Source organism: Drosophila eugracilis, unplaced genomic scaffold (genome assembly GCF_018153835.1).
Source record: "Drosophila eugracilis isolate 14026-0451.02 unplaced genomic scaffold, ASM1815383v1 contig_1957, whole genome shotgun sequence".
NCBI classification, from domain to species: domain Eukaryota; kingdom Metazoa; phylum Arthropoda; class Insecta; order Diptera; family Drosophilidae; genus Drosophila; species Drosophila eugracilis.
The window spans coordinates 18,837-40,993 of record NW_024572818.1 but is presented as its reverse complement, the minus strand read 5'-3'; the positions used below and the strand labels follow the sequence as shown (position 1 = coordinate 40,993).

The 22,157-nt window shown below is 43.9% G+C and overlaps 1 protein-coding gene across 1 annotated transcript; it reads right to left on the bottom strand.

Annotated features, from left to right (window-relative positions):
* Window positions 1-14,628: 14,628 nt before the first annotated feature.
* On the bottom strand, window positions 14,629-15,611 carry LOC108113057 (mitochondrial fission 1 protein). The gene is made up of 6 exons (XM_017223494.1): window positions 15,465-15,611; window positions 15,337-15,404; window positions 15,224-15,272; window positions 14,996-15,163; window positions 14,817-14,929; window positions 14,629-14,719 (listed from the first exon to the last, which is right to left on the bottom strand). The coding sequence occupies exons 1-6, from the start codon at window positions 15,507-15,509 to the stop codon at window positions 14,698-14,700; spliced, it is 465 nt and encodes a 154-aa protein (XP_017078983.1). The 5' UTR covers window positions 15,510-15,611; the 3' UTR covers window positions 14,629-14,697.
* Between the last annotated feature and the right edge of the window lie 6,546 nt (window positions 15,612-22,157).

The following is a 22,157-nucleotide window of genomic DNA, read 5'->3' as shown; positions in this document are numbered from 1 at the left end:
AAAATAAGAGTTTATAATCATTACAAGTATTCAATGACAAAGTCTTAAAAAAAAAAAAAAAAACGTTCATTGCATCAATATTTTAGGATTTTCCGTGTAGTCATCAAACAATCTACCTGCAAATGTATTCCCGTTTTTTGCAGATGCATATAAAAATACAGATCATAAGTCAATTGCACTGCGAATAGCAGGTAGATGGCCTGACATGGAAAATCCTAAAATATTTGGCCTTTTTTAAAGGGCCATTATTGGGATTTCCTTCCTTCCTTTCATGTAAAATTATTTGGTCAACCCTCAATGACCTGCTCATGCAATACCGCTGAAGACACCCGAAATCAGTCGAAGACACCCGAAACACCCGACTCATTTCAAGACACTCGAATCATTTCAAGACACCCGACTCATTTCAAGACACTCGACTCATTTTCAAGACACCCGACTCACTTTTCCCAAAAACATCGGTGTCTCAGACACTCGCTTCATTTGCTATGAGTGTGTCGGGTGTCTGTTAAAAAGAGTACTGGGTGCGCAAGTGCACATTCGAAATGAGCTTGTGCAAGGCACACACCCTTATTTTAGGGTGCCGATCACACTCTGAGTGCCGAAAAGGCACACATAATTCGAGTGCACTCATTGTCTGGGTGTACCCTTGCCGTTCTCTGTTAAGGTTGATAGTGTGAACCTTATTCTTAACTGGGTTTTGTATCTTAAGGGTCTTTATTGGTTTTTCGATGTGGTTTGCACTTGTCAGACATTATTAGCTTTGTCTGTTAGTATATGTATTGGTATTGTTGTTGTAATTATTCGTGTTATGACTATTATTGTTTTTACTACGGTTGTTATAGCTTTGGTTATAACCGTTATTTTGGTTATAGCCCTTGTTTTGGTAATATCTGTTATTCTGATAGTTACCTCGGTTATTACCTCTACCGCGATAATTATTTCTGAAGTTGTTACCGCGATAGTTAAGTTCTGTTTGTATGTACAATATTCAGTTTGCATTGCCCGTCATTTCATGTACTTATGACGGCGTACTTATGTATGTACTTAGTGACGGCTTCATTCATAGTTGCGAAGTTGTTTTAAGGCGGCCATGTTCAAAATTTTTAACCATTGTAGTGATGGCTTCCTTTGTGCTGAATTCGTCAACGTGTTCGGCCGATAGGCCCTCGTCTATGTACGAAGCTTGAAGAAGCTTTCAAAATCACTTTTTAAGTTATTTAAATCCTTATATAACTCATTCCATTCCATTATTTAATGGAATTTAATTTATTTCTTTGAAACCATCACTAAAAGATTTCTTCCAAGTATTTCATTATCGTTTACGACTGATCTTACTTGTACACTTGGAATGGTATTCAATAGTATTGCTTTTTGTGTATTTGAGCAATGTATAAATGAAAAAAGCTAGATTGTACCTATACCTATACCTAAATTAATAGCAGCTCCGCTCCGTTTCAAACTATGGCTAATACCCTATTCTCAAAGTTTTGTTCCTTATCGATAGTAATTCTAATGCAATCCTGTGTATTTTTTTAGTTTTTAATTATTTTTATTTCATTTTCAAAATAAGGTTTTCTTTTTTTTTATTTGATAATATCTAGTTCTCTTTTCAATATGTCACTGCGTACATACATGTATAATCGGTCAACTTTAATGTCAATCAATTTTACATTACTTTTTATTTTATATAAAAAAAAATAGCATCGCAGAGCAATATATAAGTGCTATCGGTTTACTGATCCTTAGTCTTACTTGGTGCGTAAGACGGTGCCGGTTCTGGCTGCACATGCTGTACCTCTATGGTGGAGCATCAGTGCTGGCTGCGCAGGTGTTTTTTTTTTAGTGGTGGTTTAAAGCCTCGAAAGCTAACTCATTGCTGAGTTAGCTTGCCGAAGTCTGGTACTCTAACCCAGTAAAAACTTCACCCCCTCCCCGCTTCCCCGGCGGTACCACCGTTAGATATTACTTTGCCGTAGGGGGAATACCTTTAGGGCTCTCTAGAATTCTATCCCATTGGAATTTCGCAGTCGTTCTGCGATGCGCAGTTTTTTGAGTACTATTGTGGCCATGTTGCTTACAGCGGGCCACATTACTTCTGATTCAAGCATAATTTCCACCAGGTTACAAGCGGCTGGCATCCTCCCAACCCTTATGCTCAGATCTCGACGTTCGTTTTTAAATCTCGGACAGACAAATAACACATGGTCTGCGTCTTCGTTATCCGTTATCATGCTTAACCCTATTCAGATAGTATTTAAAGCATACATGTCCGGTCAGTTGCGTTTAGTAAAAGTATACATGTCCATGCTTACGTCCCAGCCATCTCTGCAGTTCTGGAATGAGCTTATACGTCCATCGTCCTTTGCTGCTATTTACCCACCTCTCTTTCCACTTAGCAATGGTGAGTTCTCTGTACCTTTTGCGTAGGGATTCAGCGGTTGCGACCCCTGTGACACCTTGGTCGGGATTTACTTGTGGCTTCTCCAGTTCTGAGACGTTTATGCTGTTCAGTGCATTTAGTGTGTGGTGCCCTCTAGCGGGGATGCGGAGTTACTGCTTAGTGCCGTACAACCACCTTTTTCCCTCAATGGCTTTGCTGCCGATTTCGCACAGTTTACCGACGGCGTTGAAAGCCATAATGCATCTTAGAGGAGCCTTTTCAAGAATATTGTCCATCGTATACAGCATACAGAGTGACCTATACGAAGAAGGTTCCTCCACCGGCTTGTCCCCCATTGGTATCAGTACCAACCGCTGTGATTTGTAGTTTCTCACATTCCGGCCTTTCTCTTTATCGTTGATAAGCACGTCTTGCCCTGTGGCATTCTTTCCTGACTTCCGCAATGTCTCGATTCCACCAGTAAGCAGGTCTTCTTCTCGAAGGGTTTTTCCTGGTGTAGGCTATGTTGTTTGCCCTTACTTCAGCCGAGCCGCTTGTAGAGAGGTCCTCGAACAATATCTGTACCATCTCCGCTCTGACGTCAACATTGCTACCCAGGACCGCTTTCATTGTAGCCTGGAGCTCTGCAGTTTTAGGGTCTGAGATTTGTTTAGGAGGATTAGGAGTTCCCCTTTAGCTGTGCGCCTGACATCCTGTACGGTTCTAGCTCCATCAGCTGAGGCTCTGACTTAATCGTTTTCAGGATATCTGCATAGGACCCACACATGGAGGTTGCAATGACTATCGCATCGTTTCGTCGCGGTCACCTGTTTCCACTCTTCTGGATTTTTCACAGGTTTTTGGAGATTTCCTCCTTGGCTGGCTTCGCTTGCCGGCTTCTGCATCGCCTTTTTAGCTGGGAGGGCTGTCGTTTTCCCGGTTTCTTGCCCTCTGAGGCGCTTGCCGCTCGCGAGCACTTCTGGACAGGATTTTTCCACAGCCTTCTTGGATTTTTCCTGCTCTTCAAATATATTTTTATCGCCGACAGGACTTCTCTCTGAAGGTAGTCAATTTCATCGACTATCTCCCTCATTGGGTTTGTGATGTACCGCATTCCGTGCATTAGCTTCATCAGCTCCCGGGTCCTCGATCCCAGGCTGGACAGCTGTTCCAACGCATCCCCTTGCTCCTCCTCAGCTTTAGGGCTGCCTTTACCAGGCTGCTTGCCACTGACCTCCACCCCATGTTCTGGCGATCTCGCCATTACATTTATTTTTTTGAGTAGGTCAGCTCCCATGTTGGTCCAGTCTGGTAGACTGGACAAAGGCGTGTGGAAGCCGTCGGTATTAGCCGGCGCCTCCAGGCCTTTGTTTGCCGGCGTGCCCCCGTTGTTGGTTGGCACAGCTCCGCCTGCGGAATTCAGTACATGTGTACTGCAGGAAGTTTGGGCCTTTGACTCAGTATCCTGCTTGTCTTCAGTCGGGCGTTAATAGCGCCATGTTGCGGTTAAGGGTTTGCCATGTTCAAATAATTAGTTTTGATTTTATTTAGCTCAATTTATTTAGCTGGAGCTGGAGTTTCTTATCTTATGAATATGACTTAAGAGCTAGAGAGGTCTAAGTCTGAAAGCTGCGCTGCCAACAGCGGCAGCGGAGAGACGGTTATATATATTCTTAAGTTTATAGCTATGCTCGCTTAGGCTGGAACGCGGAGGTATATGCACATACATGCGGGTCAAGGCATAGCGATGGGTTCGTCTTTCGGCTACTTGGGCTTATGTAAATTAATTATGTAAACACTGCAGTGCAATGTTACAGTGTGCACCATTTTAGTACATTTGGTATAGTTGGTGGTTGCTCGATTTTTGTGCAAGTTATTTAATATCCGTGCCGGCTGGCGGTGCCCTCGTGGCAGGGGTAGAGCCGGTTGGTTAGGTGTTGGTGACCACCAAGGATGGCAGCCACTGAAGAGTCGGGTAGTCGCTTCGACTTCCTTTCTTCGTCCGAGTTACGTAACTATTGGTGCCGGCTGGCGGTGCCTCGTGGCAGAGGTAGAGCCGGTTGGTTAGGTGTTGGTGGCGCTCCAGGATGGCAGCCACCGAAGAGTCGGGTAGTCGCTTCGACCTCCTTCCTTGTCCGAAGTTTACGGTGGGAGATACTTATCCCCGTTGTTATGGCCCTTAAGGCACAATAACCAAATTCAACAAATAGAATAAATATAACGGCTGAGGCCGGAGTTTTATGATCGAGCCAGTGCTCTCTATTTCAAATCCAAATTAAAACTAAAACTAAGAACTAACAAAAGCTCATGCATAGCCGGCTGCCCGCGCAGACGCTGACCTTCACATCTTGCAGAAGTCAAACGATCGCTGTCAGCCAACGAAACGGAGCCACGGCTCGGAACGGTACAATGCGCTGGCTCAGCTTAGGGCCCACAAGGTGGACCCAATTTAGGGTGGACCATGCATGAGAGGAAAGTGTAATAATAATAACAATATAATATTAACAAGGGGAATAAGAATTGGCCTGCTCAGCCTAAGCTGGGAGTTGGTTGTTAACTACTCCCCCTTAAATTGGACGCCGTCCTCGGTGACAGCCAATTCGTCGATGGACCTTTGTAGCTGGGCTGCCTCTCGTTTGCGCCTGCAGTGTTGTTGGAGCAGGACCAAGCCGCATAGTGCGAGGCTGACGGCGACTCCTGCGGCGCACCAAATCCTCGGGGAACCTCCAGCCGACACGTCATCTCTAAGCTCCTGCATTAAACGCAGGTTATGCTTGTTCGTCCGCTGTAACATTGGCAGACTCAATATGTGATCGTGTCCCGTAATGTTAATCAAGGGGGAGGCCGCAATACTCGGCTCTTATTCACGGAGGAGTTGAGGTTCAAATACATTTACTCCATCGTCCCCAATTGTAAGGGGTTCCAGATTGCTGGGCCGCGTCCGGCACGTAGCCGCCCCGCCTGCATGTAACCGCCTGGCGCGGGTGTCGTGTGACGCCTTTTTGCAAAATGTGGCCAAGTTGGTAGGAGCGCAATCGGAGACTGCTAGGATCCCGTCATCGCCGTTGTCTTCTATTTGTAGCATAGTATGGTAGAGTGCGACAGGGCAGAGCAGGACTTTTTTACAAATACGCTTAACTCTAGGATACTGGACTATAACGTGGATAAGAACATTATTTTGAAAAATCTTAATCTAGATACATCCATAAGGCTAACTATCGGGACCTCCGTAAGCTGTTCGTCGAAAATAGCCTTTAGGTCATTATGATTGAAAATAGTAGGATTGATGATATTATTTTTAGCAAGCGTGATAGTGAACATACAATTTTGGATTTCAGATATTAACATTCTATTTCTGGCTAGTAGTGTTTCGAACAAATGGCCTGAATCAACAAGCCCGTCCTTTTCCTCCCTGAGGATCTTGTTTACTGTGTCTGTGAGTAGACTGATGTGTTTCTGTGTCTCAGTGCTAATCATAACCTGTCTATTATTAGCCTCGATAACTCTATTTAGATCATCCGCGCCGGGTGTACCCGCCACGACCTTAAGGACTGAGCCCAAAAAATCAAGGCTCCAGGATATTCTATGGTGTATCTTAAGTTCCTCCACTTCCAGCAGCTTCCTCATGTGGGAATTATAGCAAAGATTGGGTTTTAATATAAGGGCGACTGTGGCAGATGAAGTGCCTATCTAATGTTGTCCTTGTGGACCACCCTCCCCCTAATGAGAACAGATGTTCCCAGATCTGCTTCTACACGCTCTTCTGAATAAAGCGGTGTTAATTTGTTTCCTAACCTTTTGTTGTTGCGTAAGTGCACTCTTTCACCGACTTCGAAGACTCTGTTCTGCCTTGAAGGATTAACCCTGTCTAGGTTAGATTGTTGTGCCTTGTCAATCCTGGCTTTAATTGCCAGCTTCATCTCATCGCTGCTGGCGTGGATGACCTCCACCGGTCTAAACTCTGTAACCGAATGTAGCGACCTGTTGTACTCTATAGTAGACCTCAATATTAGTTCCACAGTATCCTCAATTTTTTTATCAAGCTTGAGGCATCTGGCAATTTCCGCCAGGGTACTGTGAAATCTCTCCACTTGGCCGTTGGAGCTACTGTGTAGCGGTGGCGCATTGACAACATCGATGCTGTATTGGTTTTGCAGCAACGATGTGATTGTCTCAGAGTTAAATGAGGCCTCATTGTCGCAGTATATGGTCTTGGTGTTAGGATAAAAATTTACCAGTTGGAGAATGGGTGCTCGTACATCTATTATTGCCCTAGAAGCTAAGGGCTGTACGACAGCGAATTTGGAAAATTTATCAATGCAAGTTAAGAAGATTTTTTTGTCGGTCGAAAAAATGTCGATATGCAACATTTCCCCAACGTATGATGGGATAGGCGTAATTCCTAATTCTTGTTTCTTGGGATGGCGATCGTATTTGGCCTTGTTGCAGACTTTGCAATTTGCGACCACTTCGCTAGCTAATCTGAACATGTTCGGGAAGTAATAATCCCGGAGAATTTGTTTTGCGTTCTCCTGGGCAGCCCTATGGGCGCGATTGTGCTCTGTGTTAGTGATCTCCAACTGTTCATTAGCGTTGGTTATGTCACTGACAAAGGTTTTACAATGCCAGAACTTTGTCGCAGGAAATTCCTGCCTCAAGGCATGTTGAATGCACGCCAAGGTAGGGAAATCACAATGAATTGCGTTCACAACGTTGGCGTTAACGATCTCCTTAACGGATCCAACGAGCGAGTCCTTGTTATTAAAGTTAATGATATGGCGAGTTCTATTTCCGAAGACTATGAAATCCCGCCGAAGCGGTTGGCCTGCTTCCTCCAAAATAATTTGGTTTCTAAAACAGTTCAGAGGTTTGTCTGTGGTCTCTATGGTGTATGAGAGCGAAAGCTCACTACGCACCGTAGCCGCGTCAGACTGGGCCCCAGCCTCTGTGTAATTCAGGGGTTGCCTCGATAGTGCGTCAGCTACCAGGTTTTGTTTTCCGGGTGTGTAAAACACTTTCCCGTTGTTCTCATCAATGAACGCTTTCCATCGCTTGATCTTAGCGTTGGTGTTTTTGTCGGATACCGCATATGTGAGAGGCTGGTGGTCTGTAAAGATCCGTACCTCATTGTTACCGTATAGGTAATTTTGGAGTTTGCCTATTGCCCAGACTATCGCCAACAATTCTCTTTCGTTGGTGGCGTAGTTCAACTCGCAGTCTTTTAGCGTGCGTGAAATCATGGTAATAGGTCTTTTATTTTGGGATAGTACCGCGCCTATTCCGCTCGCTGAGGCGTCGGTGGTTAAATCAAACGGTAATTTAAAATCAGGGTATGTCAAAATGACGTCTTCCGATGCCAAAATGTTACGAAGGTGGTCGAATGCATTTCGCTGGGTTTCATTAAACCTGACAGCTACTTTTTTCGACATATTCTTGCTGACCGTCCCGTTTTCCCCTTTGAGGATGGCGGTCAGAGGTCTAGCAATGCAAGCAAAGTTTTTTACAAAGCTCCTGTAATAGCTCGCCAGGCCTAGGAAGGACCTGAGGCTAAACAGATTTTTTGGTTCTGGGAACTCTTTTATTGCCCTAACTTTTTCTGGGTCTGTTCTTGTTCCTCCTCTGGTGACAATGAACCCTAGGAACTCAACGCTTTCTTTAAAGAACTTAGTTTTTTACCGCGCCACCTTCATGTTGGCATCGAGTAGGCGCTTAAGCACCGTGTCAATATGCTTGACATGTTCCGTCTCATTCTCGGAAAAGATGATAACGTCGTCGACGTAGACGTAGCATATTTTGCCGATTTCTTCCCGCAGCACATCGTCGATGGCTCTTTGGAAAATGCTCCCTGCATTTTTTAGGCCGAAGGGTAATCGGCAGAATTCGTATTTCCCACCATTGACTGAGAACGAGGTCTTCTCTCGGTCCTTTTCAGCCAGGTATATTTGATGGTACCCTGACTTCAGGTCTAGGGTGGTAAAGAATTTGGCTTTCCCCAAGTTCGCTAGAATCATGGGTATGCTCGGCATGGGGTAGCGGTCGGCGATTGTTCGCTCGTTCAGCTTCCTGAAGTCGATTACTAATCGCTTCTTCTTGCTGCCATTGTCATCGGTCCCTTTTTTGTCAACCACCCAAGTAGGGCTATTGTATGGGGATCTGGACGGCCTGATTATGCCATTTTGCAGCAGCTCTTTTATTTCATTGTTTACAAAGTCTGCTGCCCCCATAGGGTAGGGGTATAACTTGGAGTAGATAGGTTCGTCACTCGTAGTTCGAATAGTAGCGACGACCGATGTGTTGAAGGTGAGCGCCTCGTTAGAGGTCGAAAACACCTTGATTCTTTTCAGAATAATTTTTTTGAAGTCGGCTTTAGCCGAACCTGGTACCACTATGTCATCGATCTTTGTGAAGCTGACATTCTGACAGTCAAAAAATTTGAGCTTCTCAGTGACGTTTGCGTATTTTATTATAGAGCTCACTGTAAAGGGGGTTTCAACCGGCATTACGTTTCTTAACTCCTTTACGGGCTTTACGTAATTTTTTGCCGCCCCAGTGTCGATGAGAACTTTTAGTGTTCTGCCAGCCAACTGTCGCTCGACGAACGGCAGTCGGGAACGCTCCCTAAAAAATGTAGGAGGTCGTTAAGCTCGGCCGTGTCGCTATCTTCCTCAATGGTGGCGACCTCAGCCTCGGCTTTGGTGTCATAATCTGTTAGTTCCTGTTGGAGTTGGGTTTTGACGCGTTGGCGTCTTTGGCCCGATTGGCGCTGGGACGAGTTCTGCCTTTTGTAATTGTTGTTACTTTGAGGTTTTCCCCAGTTTGTTCCCTGTCTGAACTGAGCCGTTGAGGGGTCTACCTCCATCGGCTGAACCGTATTGTGGTCTAAGGACTCGGTATCCCTGCGCTTCGGCCAGCGATTGGCCTCATGAGGCTTACTTTGGTTCTGCTTAGGAACAAAGTGCGGATTCTTATCCTCACCTCTCCACTGCTTTCCCTGACCCTTATTATTGCGCCTATTGCCCTCATTAAAATGGGACTTGTCTTCTATAGCTTTTGCGTAGGATGCCGCGAACGCACTTCTTTCAATGCTGTTCTCGGCTTCCCGCGCTAATGCCAGTGCAGATGGAAGGTCTTTGGGTTGTGCTGGTAGCACGAGTGTCTTGAGTGGCCTCTTAAGCCCTGCAATGAATGCATGAAGGGCATCATCCCTAACCTCCTTATTCAGGATTGCTGCTGTGTCCATGTTATGTGACATGACTAATTTGTTAGTGACGAGCGTGAGTTTCCTCTCGACTTCGTCATAGTATGCCATAAGGTCGGAATCTCCTTGTCGAACCATTTCTAAATTTTGCCGTAGCACTCTTAGGGACGTTTTGTCCGCATATGTGCAATCTAGTCTGGCTAGAATTGCATCGAAATTTAGCACTGTGTTGTGTGTTGTTTTTAATGATGACAACGGCCTCGTAGTGTGCCTCGCTGCCATCGTATCTTTTGAACACTTCATAAGCATTGAACGTCGGCAGGGATTTTACTATGTCCAACTTGACATCGCATCTTATTGCAGGGTCCGGTACTACTCTTTGGTAGACCTCCACCTGCGGCGCTTGCACTGACAGCGCACTAGCCTGTGCTCTAACCGCTCTTAATTCTGTGGCAAAATCGTTTCTTAAGCGTGCTTCCTGCTCGACAAGAGCGGCGCTGACCGCATTTGCGACAAGCGCTTGGACCATTTCTGCGTTCATTTCGTTTCATCTATGTCCCTAACTTCGGGGCGAAATCCTACCTCTTCGCTATCGTCGCTATCGTCACTACGAATTTCCTTCCTTACTTCCCTATACTCCCAACTCATTGGCAGTTAAAGGGCGCTGGATAGATACGAGGTATTTGATTATTGGGGCTCAAGACAAAAGGTTTCGGCGGGCCACTTGGTGATATAAAAGGCGAAGAGCAAAAAAAATAAAACAAATGGACAGTCACCTAAAACACAAAAATGTTGGATTAATTTGTCTCCAAAACAAAATTAAAATACAGAACGGTGACAACAAGCATAGGTCAATTCGACTGGGTGTATTATTAGCACAGATACACTGGATAACATTAGTTAAAAATTAAATACAAGCACAGTGGAAAAAAATTGTAGCAAAATACAAGGAGAAAAACGACTGGCAACCTCTGCATGCGTACAGAGACCAACCTTAACAAAGAAATAAAATATTCCTTTGCATAATTATTTCGTGCAAATGTTGACTGCCTTAGCACCAATGTGCGTTATATGAGATATATGTTTTTTTATTGTTATTTTTTATTTATGCCCACGCACTTAGAAAAATCTGAATCAGAAATCGAAAATCGAGTCACTATTTATTTACTGTAAAAAATTCCTAATGCTGGGCATAGGGAATTGTATGCACTGGTATTTGTGTTTGCGTAGACCTTGGCTATTGTCGGCGCTCAGCTACTTACATATTGTACAACTTCAGGGGTGAAATTCGAATATTAGTAATAATATTACTCCGTTGGGCGACAGTTATTTAATATCCGTGCCGGCTGGCGGTGCCCTCGTGGCAGGGGTAGAGCCGGTTGGTTAGGTGTTGGTGACCACCAAGGATGGCAGCCACTGAAGAGTCGGGTAGTCGCTTCGACTTCCTTCCTTCGTCCGAGTTACGTAACTATTGGTGCCGGCTGGCGGTGCCTCGTGGCAGGGGTAGAGCCGGTTGGTTAGGTGTTGGTGGCGCTCCAGGATGGCAGCCACCGAAGAGTCGGGTAGTCGCTTCGACCTCCTTCCTTGCCCGAAGTTTACGGTGGGAGATACTTATCCCCGTTGTTATGGCCCTTAAGGCACAATAACCAAATTCAACAAATAGAATAAATATAACGGCTGAGGCCGGAGTTTTATGATCGAGCCAGTGCTCTCTATTTCAAATCCAAATTAAAACTAAAACTAAGAACTAACAAAAGCTCATGCATAGCCGGCTGCCCGCGCAGACGCTGACCTTCACATCTTGCAGAAGTCAAACGATCGCTGTCAGCCAACGAAACGGAGCCACGGCTCGGAACGGTACAATGCGCTGGCTCAGCTTAGGGCCCACAAGGTGGACCCAATTTAGGGTGGACCATGCATGAGAGGAAAGTGTAATAATAATAACAATATAATATTAACAAGGGGAATAAGAATTGGCCTGCTCAGCCTAAGCTGGGAGTTGGTTGTTAACTTGCATACGACAGTACGAATTTTGACTGAAAAATGCAGGAAGCATTTTCCAGAGGGTAATTGACGACGTTCTGCTAGACAAGATCGAAAGAACTTGTTATGTCTATGTGGACGACGTGATAATTTTCTCCAAAGCCACAAAACCACGTAAGGCACATTGACACAGTTCAAAACACCAGAAAAGACCCAATTCTTCGGGGAGAGCGCTGAGTTTTAAAAAAGAATTGGGAAATTTGGGAAAATACCTATGTGGCATAAAGGAGATCCGAAATTTAACGGACCATCAACCGCTCACTTTCGCCATGTCTGAGCGGAGCCTACAAGGCTGCCCAGGAAAATGTGAAACAAGTTCTTCGGGATTACTATTTTCCCAAAATAGCTAAACTTGCTGATGAGGTAGTCGTGAACTGTTTTATGGTTTTACTGGTGTGTCAGTGTACCAGGAGTTCAAATTTGATATTCTGCTTCTGTTAAAATCAACTAATTAAACGTCACTTAACACTTTCCCTCATTTTGGAGTTAAGTTCGTCGTATCTTCTCAGAAAGAATCTTCAAGCTGTTCTCTGCAACGGCTTGAAGCGGATGTCCGCTAATTTTCTGTAGAGATTTGTTGTATGCCAAATTTCCGTTCTGCAATTTTTTCCCTGGATGAAAATGAGTTTGGTATTGCGGTAAAACTTCGGATTTTGATCTGGTCACACTTATGCAGAGTTGTCAACTTACGAATATAAGATGTTTGACGATCCATCTGAAGAGTGTCCTCAATCAAATTGCTTCTTTGGCTCCCTCGATAATAGTTGCGATGGTCTCTGTTTTGGTAGTTTAGGTCGTAACAACTGCTTGTCGTTGAAGATCGGTTAAAATCCAAGTATAATTTTCTTTTAAAGAGACGATTAGCTTAATCCTCGTCTTTTTAAACGTCATATGATTTTCAGGCAGCTGATTCACGACATCTTTCACTAACATGTAATAATCCGGAAGATGCTGGGACTTTTTTAGGGTTGAAAAATCTCTCAGTACGCTCTTCTTCAGGGTTCGACTCGAACTCTTCTTCCGTGTTGACTGATGGCTCATAACGATCATTTTCTTTGGTCTTGACCTCTGCCTCATCATCGACGTCATCTTCAATCGCATCTTGACTTTCCTGATGGATGTCTTTCAATGGTAAATCGACTTTACACATATATGCATTTAATCTACTTTCGAAATTAACATCTCTAACGGACTCCTTCCTTGGATAATTTTCCTGTTCTATTAAGAATGTAGCCACCTGTCGGCACCAGCCCTGTCCACTTTGCATATGGAAAATCATCTTTAACTAGAATGTTTTTGACTTCAAAGCAGTCAAATTTCCCTTCTTTGTTTCTGAGAAAGACATAATCGGAATGATGTGCCCAAGTGTTTTAGAATTTTCCAAAAATTGGTACACATCTGACTTCTGTAAAATTATAAAGCCGTACCGAAACTTTGTAAAAGGGTATCTTAAAACAACTATAAATCTCAAATGAAACTTTTGGAAGTCAACAAACTGGTCTGTACAGCTGGTCATGTTTGGTCATGTCAAGTTGCCGATTAATTCGTTACAACTAAAATTAAATTTGTATATACAGATTTACTTTGGCGGTCGTTGTCTTACGGAAAAAATTACCTTTTTTTTTCCTGTATGTCTGTATGTCTGTATGTCTGAATGTCTGTATGTCTGTATGCCTGTATGTTTATATGTCTGTATGTCTATACATATATCTATATATCTGAATGGCTGTATGTCTGTATGTCTGTAATTCTGTATGTCTGAATGTCTGAATGTCTGAATGTCTGAAATGTCTGAATGTCTGAATGTCTGTATGTCTGTATGTCTGTATGTATGTATGTTTGTATGTCTGTCAGTATATCAGTCTGTTAGTCTGTCAGTCTGTCAGTCTGTCAGTCTGTGAGTCTTTCAGTCTGTCAGTCTGATCGATATCCATGAATTTTTTTGTACGTGTTCAAGGGGGCTCTGGTCGTGTTTTGAAATCACAAACGAGGAAAAGTGATTGAAAATTAGGAAAAATGAGTAAAGTTGGCAGCTCTAGGTCTTAACAGCTTCGGGAGTATGTGGCAACTCTCTAGAATTGAAGCTGGCAGACCTTTTTTAAACAAATAAATTTGAAAGTTTGTTTATTTTTTTTATGTGATTTTCGAAAGAATTTATGTAAATTGTGAAATTTATATCATTTATATAGTATATATGGGTTCGGGGGTGGGCAACGAACGTGTCCAAGGGAAATTTATATCATTTATATATATATAATATGGGCTCCTAGGGTCGGCAACGAAGGGGGAGAACAGACATGGGAACGTCTGTTCTCATTAGAGAGAGAGACAACATTCCTACTAGTCTTTTTTCCTTTCTCTAACACCACCATTATTTTAACACATAAAGGCTATCTTGTCCGCATTCAATGCACACCATAGGATTGCCAAGAGCCTAGCTCTTTTAGGCACAGCACTCAAGATGCTAGCAGAAGTGTCCGAATCATAAGTCCACACTTATACGTACTTCTTTTGGCAAGAAATAAAATGTTAATACCGTGATTCAAAATCTAAATGCCAATATCACTTGCTAAATCTATTACCAACACGACATACTGCAACTAATTCCCAGCGTAACAGCCAAATAAAACAATAATGTCCTAGAGTAGTATAATGTATTGTTCACAGCAATATGCAAAACGCAACTCTGCCATTTAAGTTATCTCAAACTTGTTTAAGCTTCGTTTCCTCATACCATGCGTCATCTGCACATTCTTGCACGGATCTGATGGACATATGTAGTTTTCTATTGTTGCGCAGTCGGCTTATAAGTTTTCAGTTTCATTTTTTTCAATTGGTCAAATATTGCTTCTCCAGTGGAAGACGAAACTTTTTCTATATTGGTTAGAAAGCCTAAGGGGCCAGTCTTATCCAACACATTCTTGATACCAAAGTTTTCATAATTTTTATTAATTAAACACTGATAAATGTATTATTAAGACTAATCAAAAAGTAAATTAATACATATTTCTTAATTTTCTTCTATTAATGTGCACTCTACGGGTTGGATCACAATTTCATTGTGAAAGTATTTCTATTTATTCCGATTTTGTTTACTAAAAAATAAAAGATATTTTATTAATAAAGATTTTAAGGTTTACTCATCACCAAAAACAATAATTCCGTTTTTAAAAATATATTATTTATTATTACTTTCTGGCCATGGCAATTCCCAATCCCAATATTCCGCCAAGAACTAAGGCTGCTCCTCCAGCGACTGCAATACCTTTTGCGACTTCCTTATCAATTTGCATCTTGATGTATTCCTGAAAGGAATTTTTATTTTAATCCTACTTTTTACTAATGATATAAATATGTATTTTTTAATTAACCTCAAGAGACCGCACTTGATCATTTGATTCGATGTCCAAAAATGCTTTGCAATACTTTAACCCAGAAGCATACTCCTTTACTCGTGCATTCCCAAACGCAAGATAATAGATATAGTCACGCCTTCCATCTGGATGAGTACGGGCCAACTCCTCTAGTATTATAATTCCCTAAGTTTTTAAAAACAATGATTACTATATACACCCTTCTAAAATTATTATTTAAATAACCTTTCTGATGTCGTTTGTATATGCACTACGGACTAGACAAAATGCGTATCTGTAGATATGAAGAAAAAAGTATTAAATTTAATTTGAATAGGCTTCATTGTAAAACACCATACTCAAATTTTGTCTCAGTGGTAACGTCCCCATCTAACTCAAGTTCTTGATGATATTTTTTTTCAAACCTCTACAATTACAAACACATTAACACCTTTCGTCCAATAATACTCAATATAAATGCCAATACCTCTAAATCTTCCTGAGATACCACCTCGTTTAAAAGTTCTTCCATCCCTTTACCTTTTATTTACAATATTATAACGAGTTAGTTAATGTGTACACCAATGTTTGTCATAGTAGCTGTGATTGAGATACGATAGAAGAAGCAATGTATTTTTATTAATTGATATTCTCGGTAGTTAAGGACCGTTGACAAGTGTGTCAACTTAAAGAGTTAATACCCTTTTCTCACTAATTTATTATGGACTTATGGCAACAAGGCTACTGAACAGCTTTAAAATATGTAACATCCGTGTTTTTTTTTTTAATGTATTACACGAACCCTAATACAATGTAAAATACCTGTAAGTGTTTTAAACAGTTTGAGTACCGAAATTAAGTTCATTTGGGCGCCATAAATCGGAACGCCGATTATTATTATTAAATTAGTATTATTAAGGAACGCAGTTGCTAAGAATCTTAAATTAAAGAAATTAAATTACGATTTGAATTAAAAAAAATAAAGTGTCTCGACTAAAGTGGGTCCTCACTTCTCAGGATCCCCACGACCTAGTTTGCGCTACTTGACGAAGGGGCAAGTAAAGGACTGCTTATCTAAATCCGCATCTCTGTCAAAAGTTACATACAGGTTTGACGACCTTAAAATACTAAGTATTGTTTAAAGTTGGTTTATGAATGTATATCTGCCGAAAACCGCCCTATGGCAGTTGGTTGCGAAGAAATCTGGGCTCTTGCCGCCTTTGAAAGAAAGCCGGGTGGTCGTCGTTGAACTTGCAAATAGCGTGGAGGGACGGCGCGTCGAAGCCCGGAAAGAGAAATGAGACCTGGGTGTCCCCACTCGGAACGGACTCCCCGGCGTACTGCGGAGGTGGCGGGATTGCGGGTCTGACGAGGGGCTATGCCGCTAGGAGAGTTGGCTCCTCGGCCACTTGACTTCCACGAACGGGTTCCGGCGAGGTTACGGCCAATGGAAACCACAGGAAACGTTTGTCCTCCACCAAGAAAATGTTGCCGGGGCCCTTTTGACGGGTCCCCGGGTATCCTAAGGAACCACACCGTGATTTAAAAAACTTTTCTCAGTGATTAATGCAATCACTTTGTGAAATTTGTTTCGCGAGCTCGGTTTCACTTTGATCATCCGAATCCGCAATATGACAGCTACTGATTAGTAGTTTGGCCTACATATCGTAGGCCTCGCCATTTTCTATTTTGCTCTTCAATGTGGGTCATTGGACGATCCAGACCCGATTAAGAGAATAACCGAAGCGAACCTGAAGCGTTCTGCCTGCCTAAGCTATCGAAAATTCCCAGCTACTTATAGCCGCTTCCAACCTGAAATGCAACACCACCCAAGGATTTTGAGAGACGCCACCGGATTTGTAGCCACTTGACGAAATCATTGGGAGGATTTGAATCCCTTCTTGGTGGAACCTAGACAGCTACGTAACTTGCAGTTCCGTATGGTGCCCAAAGCGGGGCCAACACTTGCCAGAAGTATGATGACATCCACATTCTTCGTTCTTGGTGTTTGTTCCTTTTCCCAGATAAATTCAGAGATTCAGTAAAGTGGTAAATTCAGAGATGGCGTCCTTGCAAATCTTTCAATTCGTAGGCATTGTTGCCGACGGCTTTCACAACTTGGTGAACTTGGCGTTGAAGGACTTGGCAAAGTCACTGAGGACAAAGTTGCGGCGGTATACCGCCAGACCTCGATTGGCCAAGAAGTTTCAAGCCCGTTGGTCATACCACTGGCAGCTGTCGTATGCTGTCTCCAAATTCCTTCGGACCTTTTCTTGGATCATCCGGAGTTCATCTCCCGTCTTAATCCCTGCCATTTCATGGTCACACAAGCTTTGCATTCCTCGCTACCCTATAGTTGGCGCCGTTCAGGACCATGTGATGTCCGAATACGGTGAAGAACGGTGCTTCTACTGTCGCCGAGTGGATCGCGTTTCGGAGCGCTACATCAATTTCCGGAAGGTACACGTCCCAGTCCCGATGATCACTATCTAAAAGCTTCGGATTTTTGCAATACGCTTCGATTGACTCGATCTGCTGCTCTGGGGTGAGTCTTTACCGGAGTCTTTAGGTGTGATATCCCAAAACCACGACCATTGTCCGAGTGTACTACGCCAAATTTGTTGAATACCTCGTGGATGAGGAACTCGACGACGTTCGAGGCGGTAGCTTCCTTTATGGCCTTTACGAATACGAATTTATAGAAATGGTCCACCACGATGTATAACCAGGCATAACCCTTCTTTGACCTGGGATATTTCCTAAATATACAGCTTCTGGAATGGCTGCTCCGCCTGGATTCTTTCTTTGTCTCCTTCGTTACCATGTAGACATCGCATCTTTGTACAAACTCGCGGACTTGGGAAACATGTCAGTCCAGTAGAATGTCCGTCGGAGGATTTCCAGAGTATTTCGCATTCCCCCATGAACTACTATTGGGTCCGTATGCGCATGCTCGATTATGCTCTGGGTCAGACTCTGTGGGATCCACGGTTTCCAATCGGAACCGTCTACCTCATCGTCCAGATTCACTGAAGAAACTCTCTTGCAGTTGAGGCCATCCGCGAATGCACGAGCTCTTCCACCTTTTCCCAACAGGCTGACACTTGCTCCCGTGTCAAACAATCCTGTCAGCGGTTGGGTCAGGATCCGGACTTCCGCGAATGGTCGAAGGTGTCCCGTTACACTGCGCATCTCTCTTCGCTCGTCTCTTCTGGAATTGACTCCTGGCTTTCTTTACTTTCCGAGACACCAGTCTCATCCCGTTCAACTGATCAGATTCCTGGCCTCCATGCATTTATGCATCCTCATCGTAGGGTAAGAACATTAATATTGACTTAAAGCTTTCCTCATTAATTAAACATTTCTCTGTACTTAGGAAGTTGTCTTCCTCACGGGACTCTTCTCTAAGCACATCTTTTCTCCTTCAGATCGCCTAGCCGACCGTTCCGACCTTCCGGTTGCCATGCTCCTGTCCCACGTTGGAAGTCTTGGAAGTCGACCGTTCAGCGGTCCTCGATATGCCGACCCTGAGAACCGGCGGCGTTTCGCCAAAGAACTGCTGTTGTCGAAGCCAGGAGATTCCCACGTCCTCCTAGGCGGGTTCGGTGGAATAGTTAGCGGTGGTGGCCTTTAATTGCCGGTAGTTGCCGACCGATGGTCCTTGGGAGCCGCTCCTCGAAGATCCTGTCCTGGAAACTGCGATGCTGGCGTCTCCGTCAGCTGCTGACCCTGATCCGGAAAATCTCCCTTTGGAGGCTGGGGATCTCGTCGCGCACAGCCTGGCTGATGCCGGATTCCTGGGCCCTGCTGTGGGTCTCCGCTGCCTGGGCCAAGGCGACGTTAACGACCGACTGGGCAGCCGAATCCACCTCTGGAGCGCGGAACCTGTCATCGCGGTCTGCATCTGCAGTAGTTGGTCTGCTGCCGAGCCAATCGCTCTTAAGTCTGTCTTAGGGGAGGTTCCTGGTTCATTCTGAACTCTTGTTCCGGCGTCTCTCGCAGATGGCCTTGCGGAGTCCTAGGCAACACCATCGATATTCGCGGTGGTCCACCGCCGGTAGGGCCCTTGTCCACCAAGGAGCATAGTACCTCGTCTCCCCACGTCAAAATGCTATGATCGAAACACTAATAAATAAATAACGAAGAATAATATATATCACCAGCACGAGAAGCAATAAATACTAATATAAGTAAATATGTATTGAAATAAATAGTAATATATATAAAAAATGTGTATAATAACCGAATATATAATAAATTATTAATAAATATCTCAATAAATAAATAAAAATATCACCTTAATTCTCGTATCTTTTGCCCTTACTAATTCCTTCTCTTCTTATTTTCTTTTCAGGTTTAAATCAGGGGAGCTCTTGCGTATAAATTTCTTTTTCCCGGCATATGTCCTGCCACACCGCTTTTCAACTGGACTAGCTATCAAACGTTTTATGTTGATAGCCGCCAGTTAAGAACATCGGCTGCTCGTGCAGCGCGTGTCCATCACGGGTCATGATGAAACATTTAAGTTTAAAACCGAGATGAGATCAACTTCTATTATTACAACAAAAATCTGTACAAAACAAATTAAATTAAATAAATAACAAACTAAAACCTACCTAATTTATCACAGTTTTTTAATCACAGATTTATTTATAGTTTTCGCTATCTGAGGATGCAGATCTTCTCCCTTCTGGGCCAAGATGCCATCCTCAGGTAACAGCTGCATCTATTGTTCAGGTGAGGGGCCAATGTGCCGCCGAAGAAGAGCGCGTGAAGAGCGCATCCGCGCTGAAGAGCGTATCCACGCTAAAGAGCGCATCCGCGCTCGCCCCTCTCTGCACAATCTTGCACTCTCGCTCTCTCGGGTCCAACTGCAGCGGTCGGCCGTCGGCGATCGTCTTTTTCTTATGCTAAGTTAAGTTAAGTCAGTTTTCTTGTATGATGTGAATAAAGCAGACGGGCGATTCCACGACTCCCCCGACTTCCACCACCATCAAGAGGCATCTTTTTCCGGCAACACCGCCCCACTACAACATTTTGGTCCTTCGAACCGGATTTTCTGGATATTCTGGATACTTTGGATTCTGGATACCTTTTCTACCAGCAGTTCCCGGTAGTGTTCCGCCAAAAGATAAGTACGACTTTTTCTTCCGTCTCCGTCTCTCTGCCGGTCTTCAGCAGTGGTACGAACATTAAATTTCGTTTACACTGCTGCAAGATTTTGTTTTCCTTCCGTGTCAACTCCAAGTCCGAGTTTTCCGACACAACGGCAGTGTGAGATTTTCTACTCTTCTTCGTCTTCATATTCTGCCAATTTTTCCATCCGACTCCGTTTTGTGTGCCGCCATATTCCTCGCCGTTTTCGGCCTCCCCGTTATTTGCTATTCCGCTATTCGCTTGCCAACGGTCGAGGCATATGTGCATACATATAATATACACACATACAACCATACATTTTCTTTTTTTTGGTGCAATTAAGCCGCGTAAAATTGTGTGGTGACAAAAATAAGGCATAATTAATATTGGCCAGCCGGTGTGATTTATTTCCAAAAATTCCTAAATTTATTTAACAGTCCACCGGTGGCGTAATATTTTTTATCCCAATCAGTGTCTTTTTTTTTACACCACACAGCTTTCTGTTCCTCCATTTATACAGTCCACAGTCCACTGTGTCAACCTAGGCCTACATATACTTGCATATATACATACATACTTTGTGAAATTGTGTGGTGACAAAAATAAAGCATAATTAATATTGGCCAGCCGGTGTGATTTATTTCCAAAAATTCCTAAATTCATTTAACAGTCCGCCGCTGGCGTAATATTTTTTATTTTTGCAATCAGTGTTTTTTTTTACACCACACAGCTTTCAGTTCCTCCATTTATACAGTCCAATCTGTTTTTTAAAAAAAACCGCCATTTCACTACAAATCCGTGATTGTGTCGCCTAAGTTCGCAACCTCGCCGGCTCAGTAGCCGTGTTGTGTTTTTTTTGGTGCTGGTTTTTTCCTTCGTGGTGAATTCCGAACGGTACTTGTCCATTCTCCGTGCCCTTAGCGCAGCTTCCACTCCGCATCAGGCAACATCCGCCTACAATCTCACCAAACCTCGTCTACTTCTGGGTTGTTTGGTTCCTGAAGTTTTGTTTTCACATTCGATTTGTGCCGCACACGATCTTCCTTTCGACATCGGCGCCGCTAGTGCCCACTAGTTCCTTGTAATCGCAATCCATCCGCGATCTCACCGTTCTCATCACTTTAGTGTGACCAGCCACCGCTTCGAACGAGGCCCCTATTGCGCAACTCAGTCGCCAAGCGCTGACCAGCTAATTGACTTTTGAGAATGCCCACGGGAGACGACAAAAATCCGCGTCCGATCCCAGCCATCAGTTTGGACAGATCTCAATCCGCATCTCCGCGGACGCCTCTTTTGAAGCCTAAGGCGACCAGGGCCATTCAAAGGGCAAAGAGTGACGAAAACGTCAATACAATCCCCGATCCTTCACAGAGGCAGACTCGCTCCGTTGTAAAAATGGCTCAAAGTTCATCGCTACGACAGATCGAATTAGCCAATTTGAGGCCAACATCAATACCCCGGGAGGCCCAGAAACAGGCTCCCAATACATGTGCGAAGTCTATCGAGACCGAATTCGGGCACTTTGGGAGAAGGGTGAGAAGTGCTATGAGAGCTGCTCCGATTTGCTCGCCGTGTCCGACGACAATTGGGCCACCTCAGCAGTGCTGGAATCGAAGTACAGCTACTGTTACTCCGTCTATTCGAGGTGTATTGCCCAGCTTCGGGAGAAAATTGCCTCCCAATCCACTCAGGCTTCCGTCAATGTCCACACGCCCGCGTCTACAGGCTGTCGGTTACCTCCAGTGGATACCGAGGTCTTTGCGGGTGATTACCTTCGGTGGCCCACCTTTAGAGACTTGTTTACGGCCATTTATATCCAAAACTCGCGGCTCACCCCGGTAGAGAAGTTGTTTCACTTGCTGTCCAAAACAAGTGATGACGCACACGCCATTGTTGTTAAGGCTCCGCTTACCCATGAGGGGTTTGTCGCAGCGTGGCAAAGCCTCACAGACCGTTTTGAGAATCGGCGGCTGTTAATCAATAGCCAGTTGAAGATCCTTTTCAACCTCCAGGCTATTTCTCAAGAGTCCGGGGTCGCGCTGAG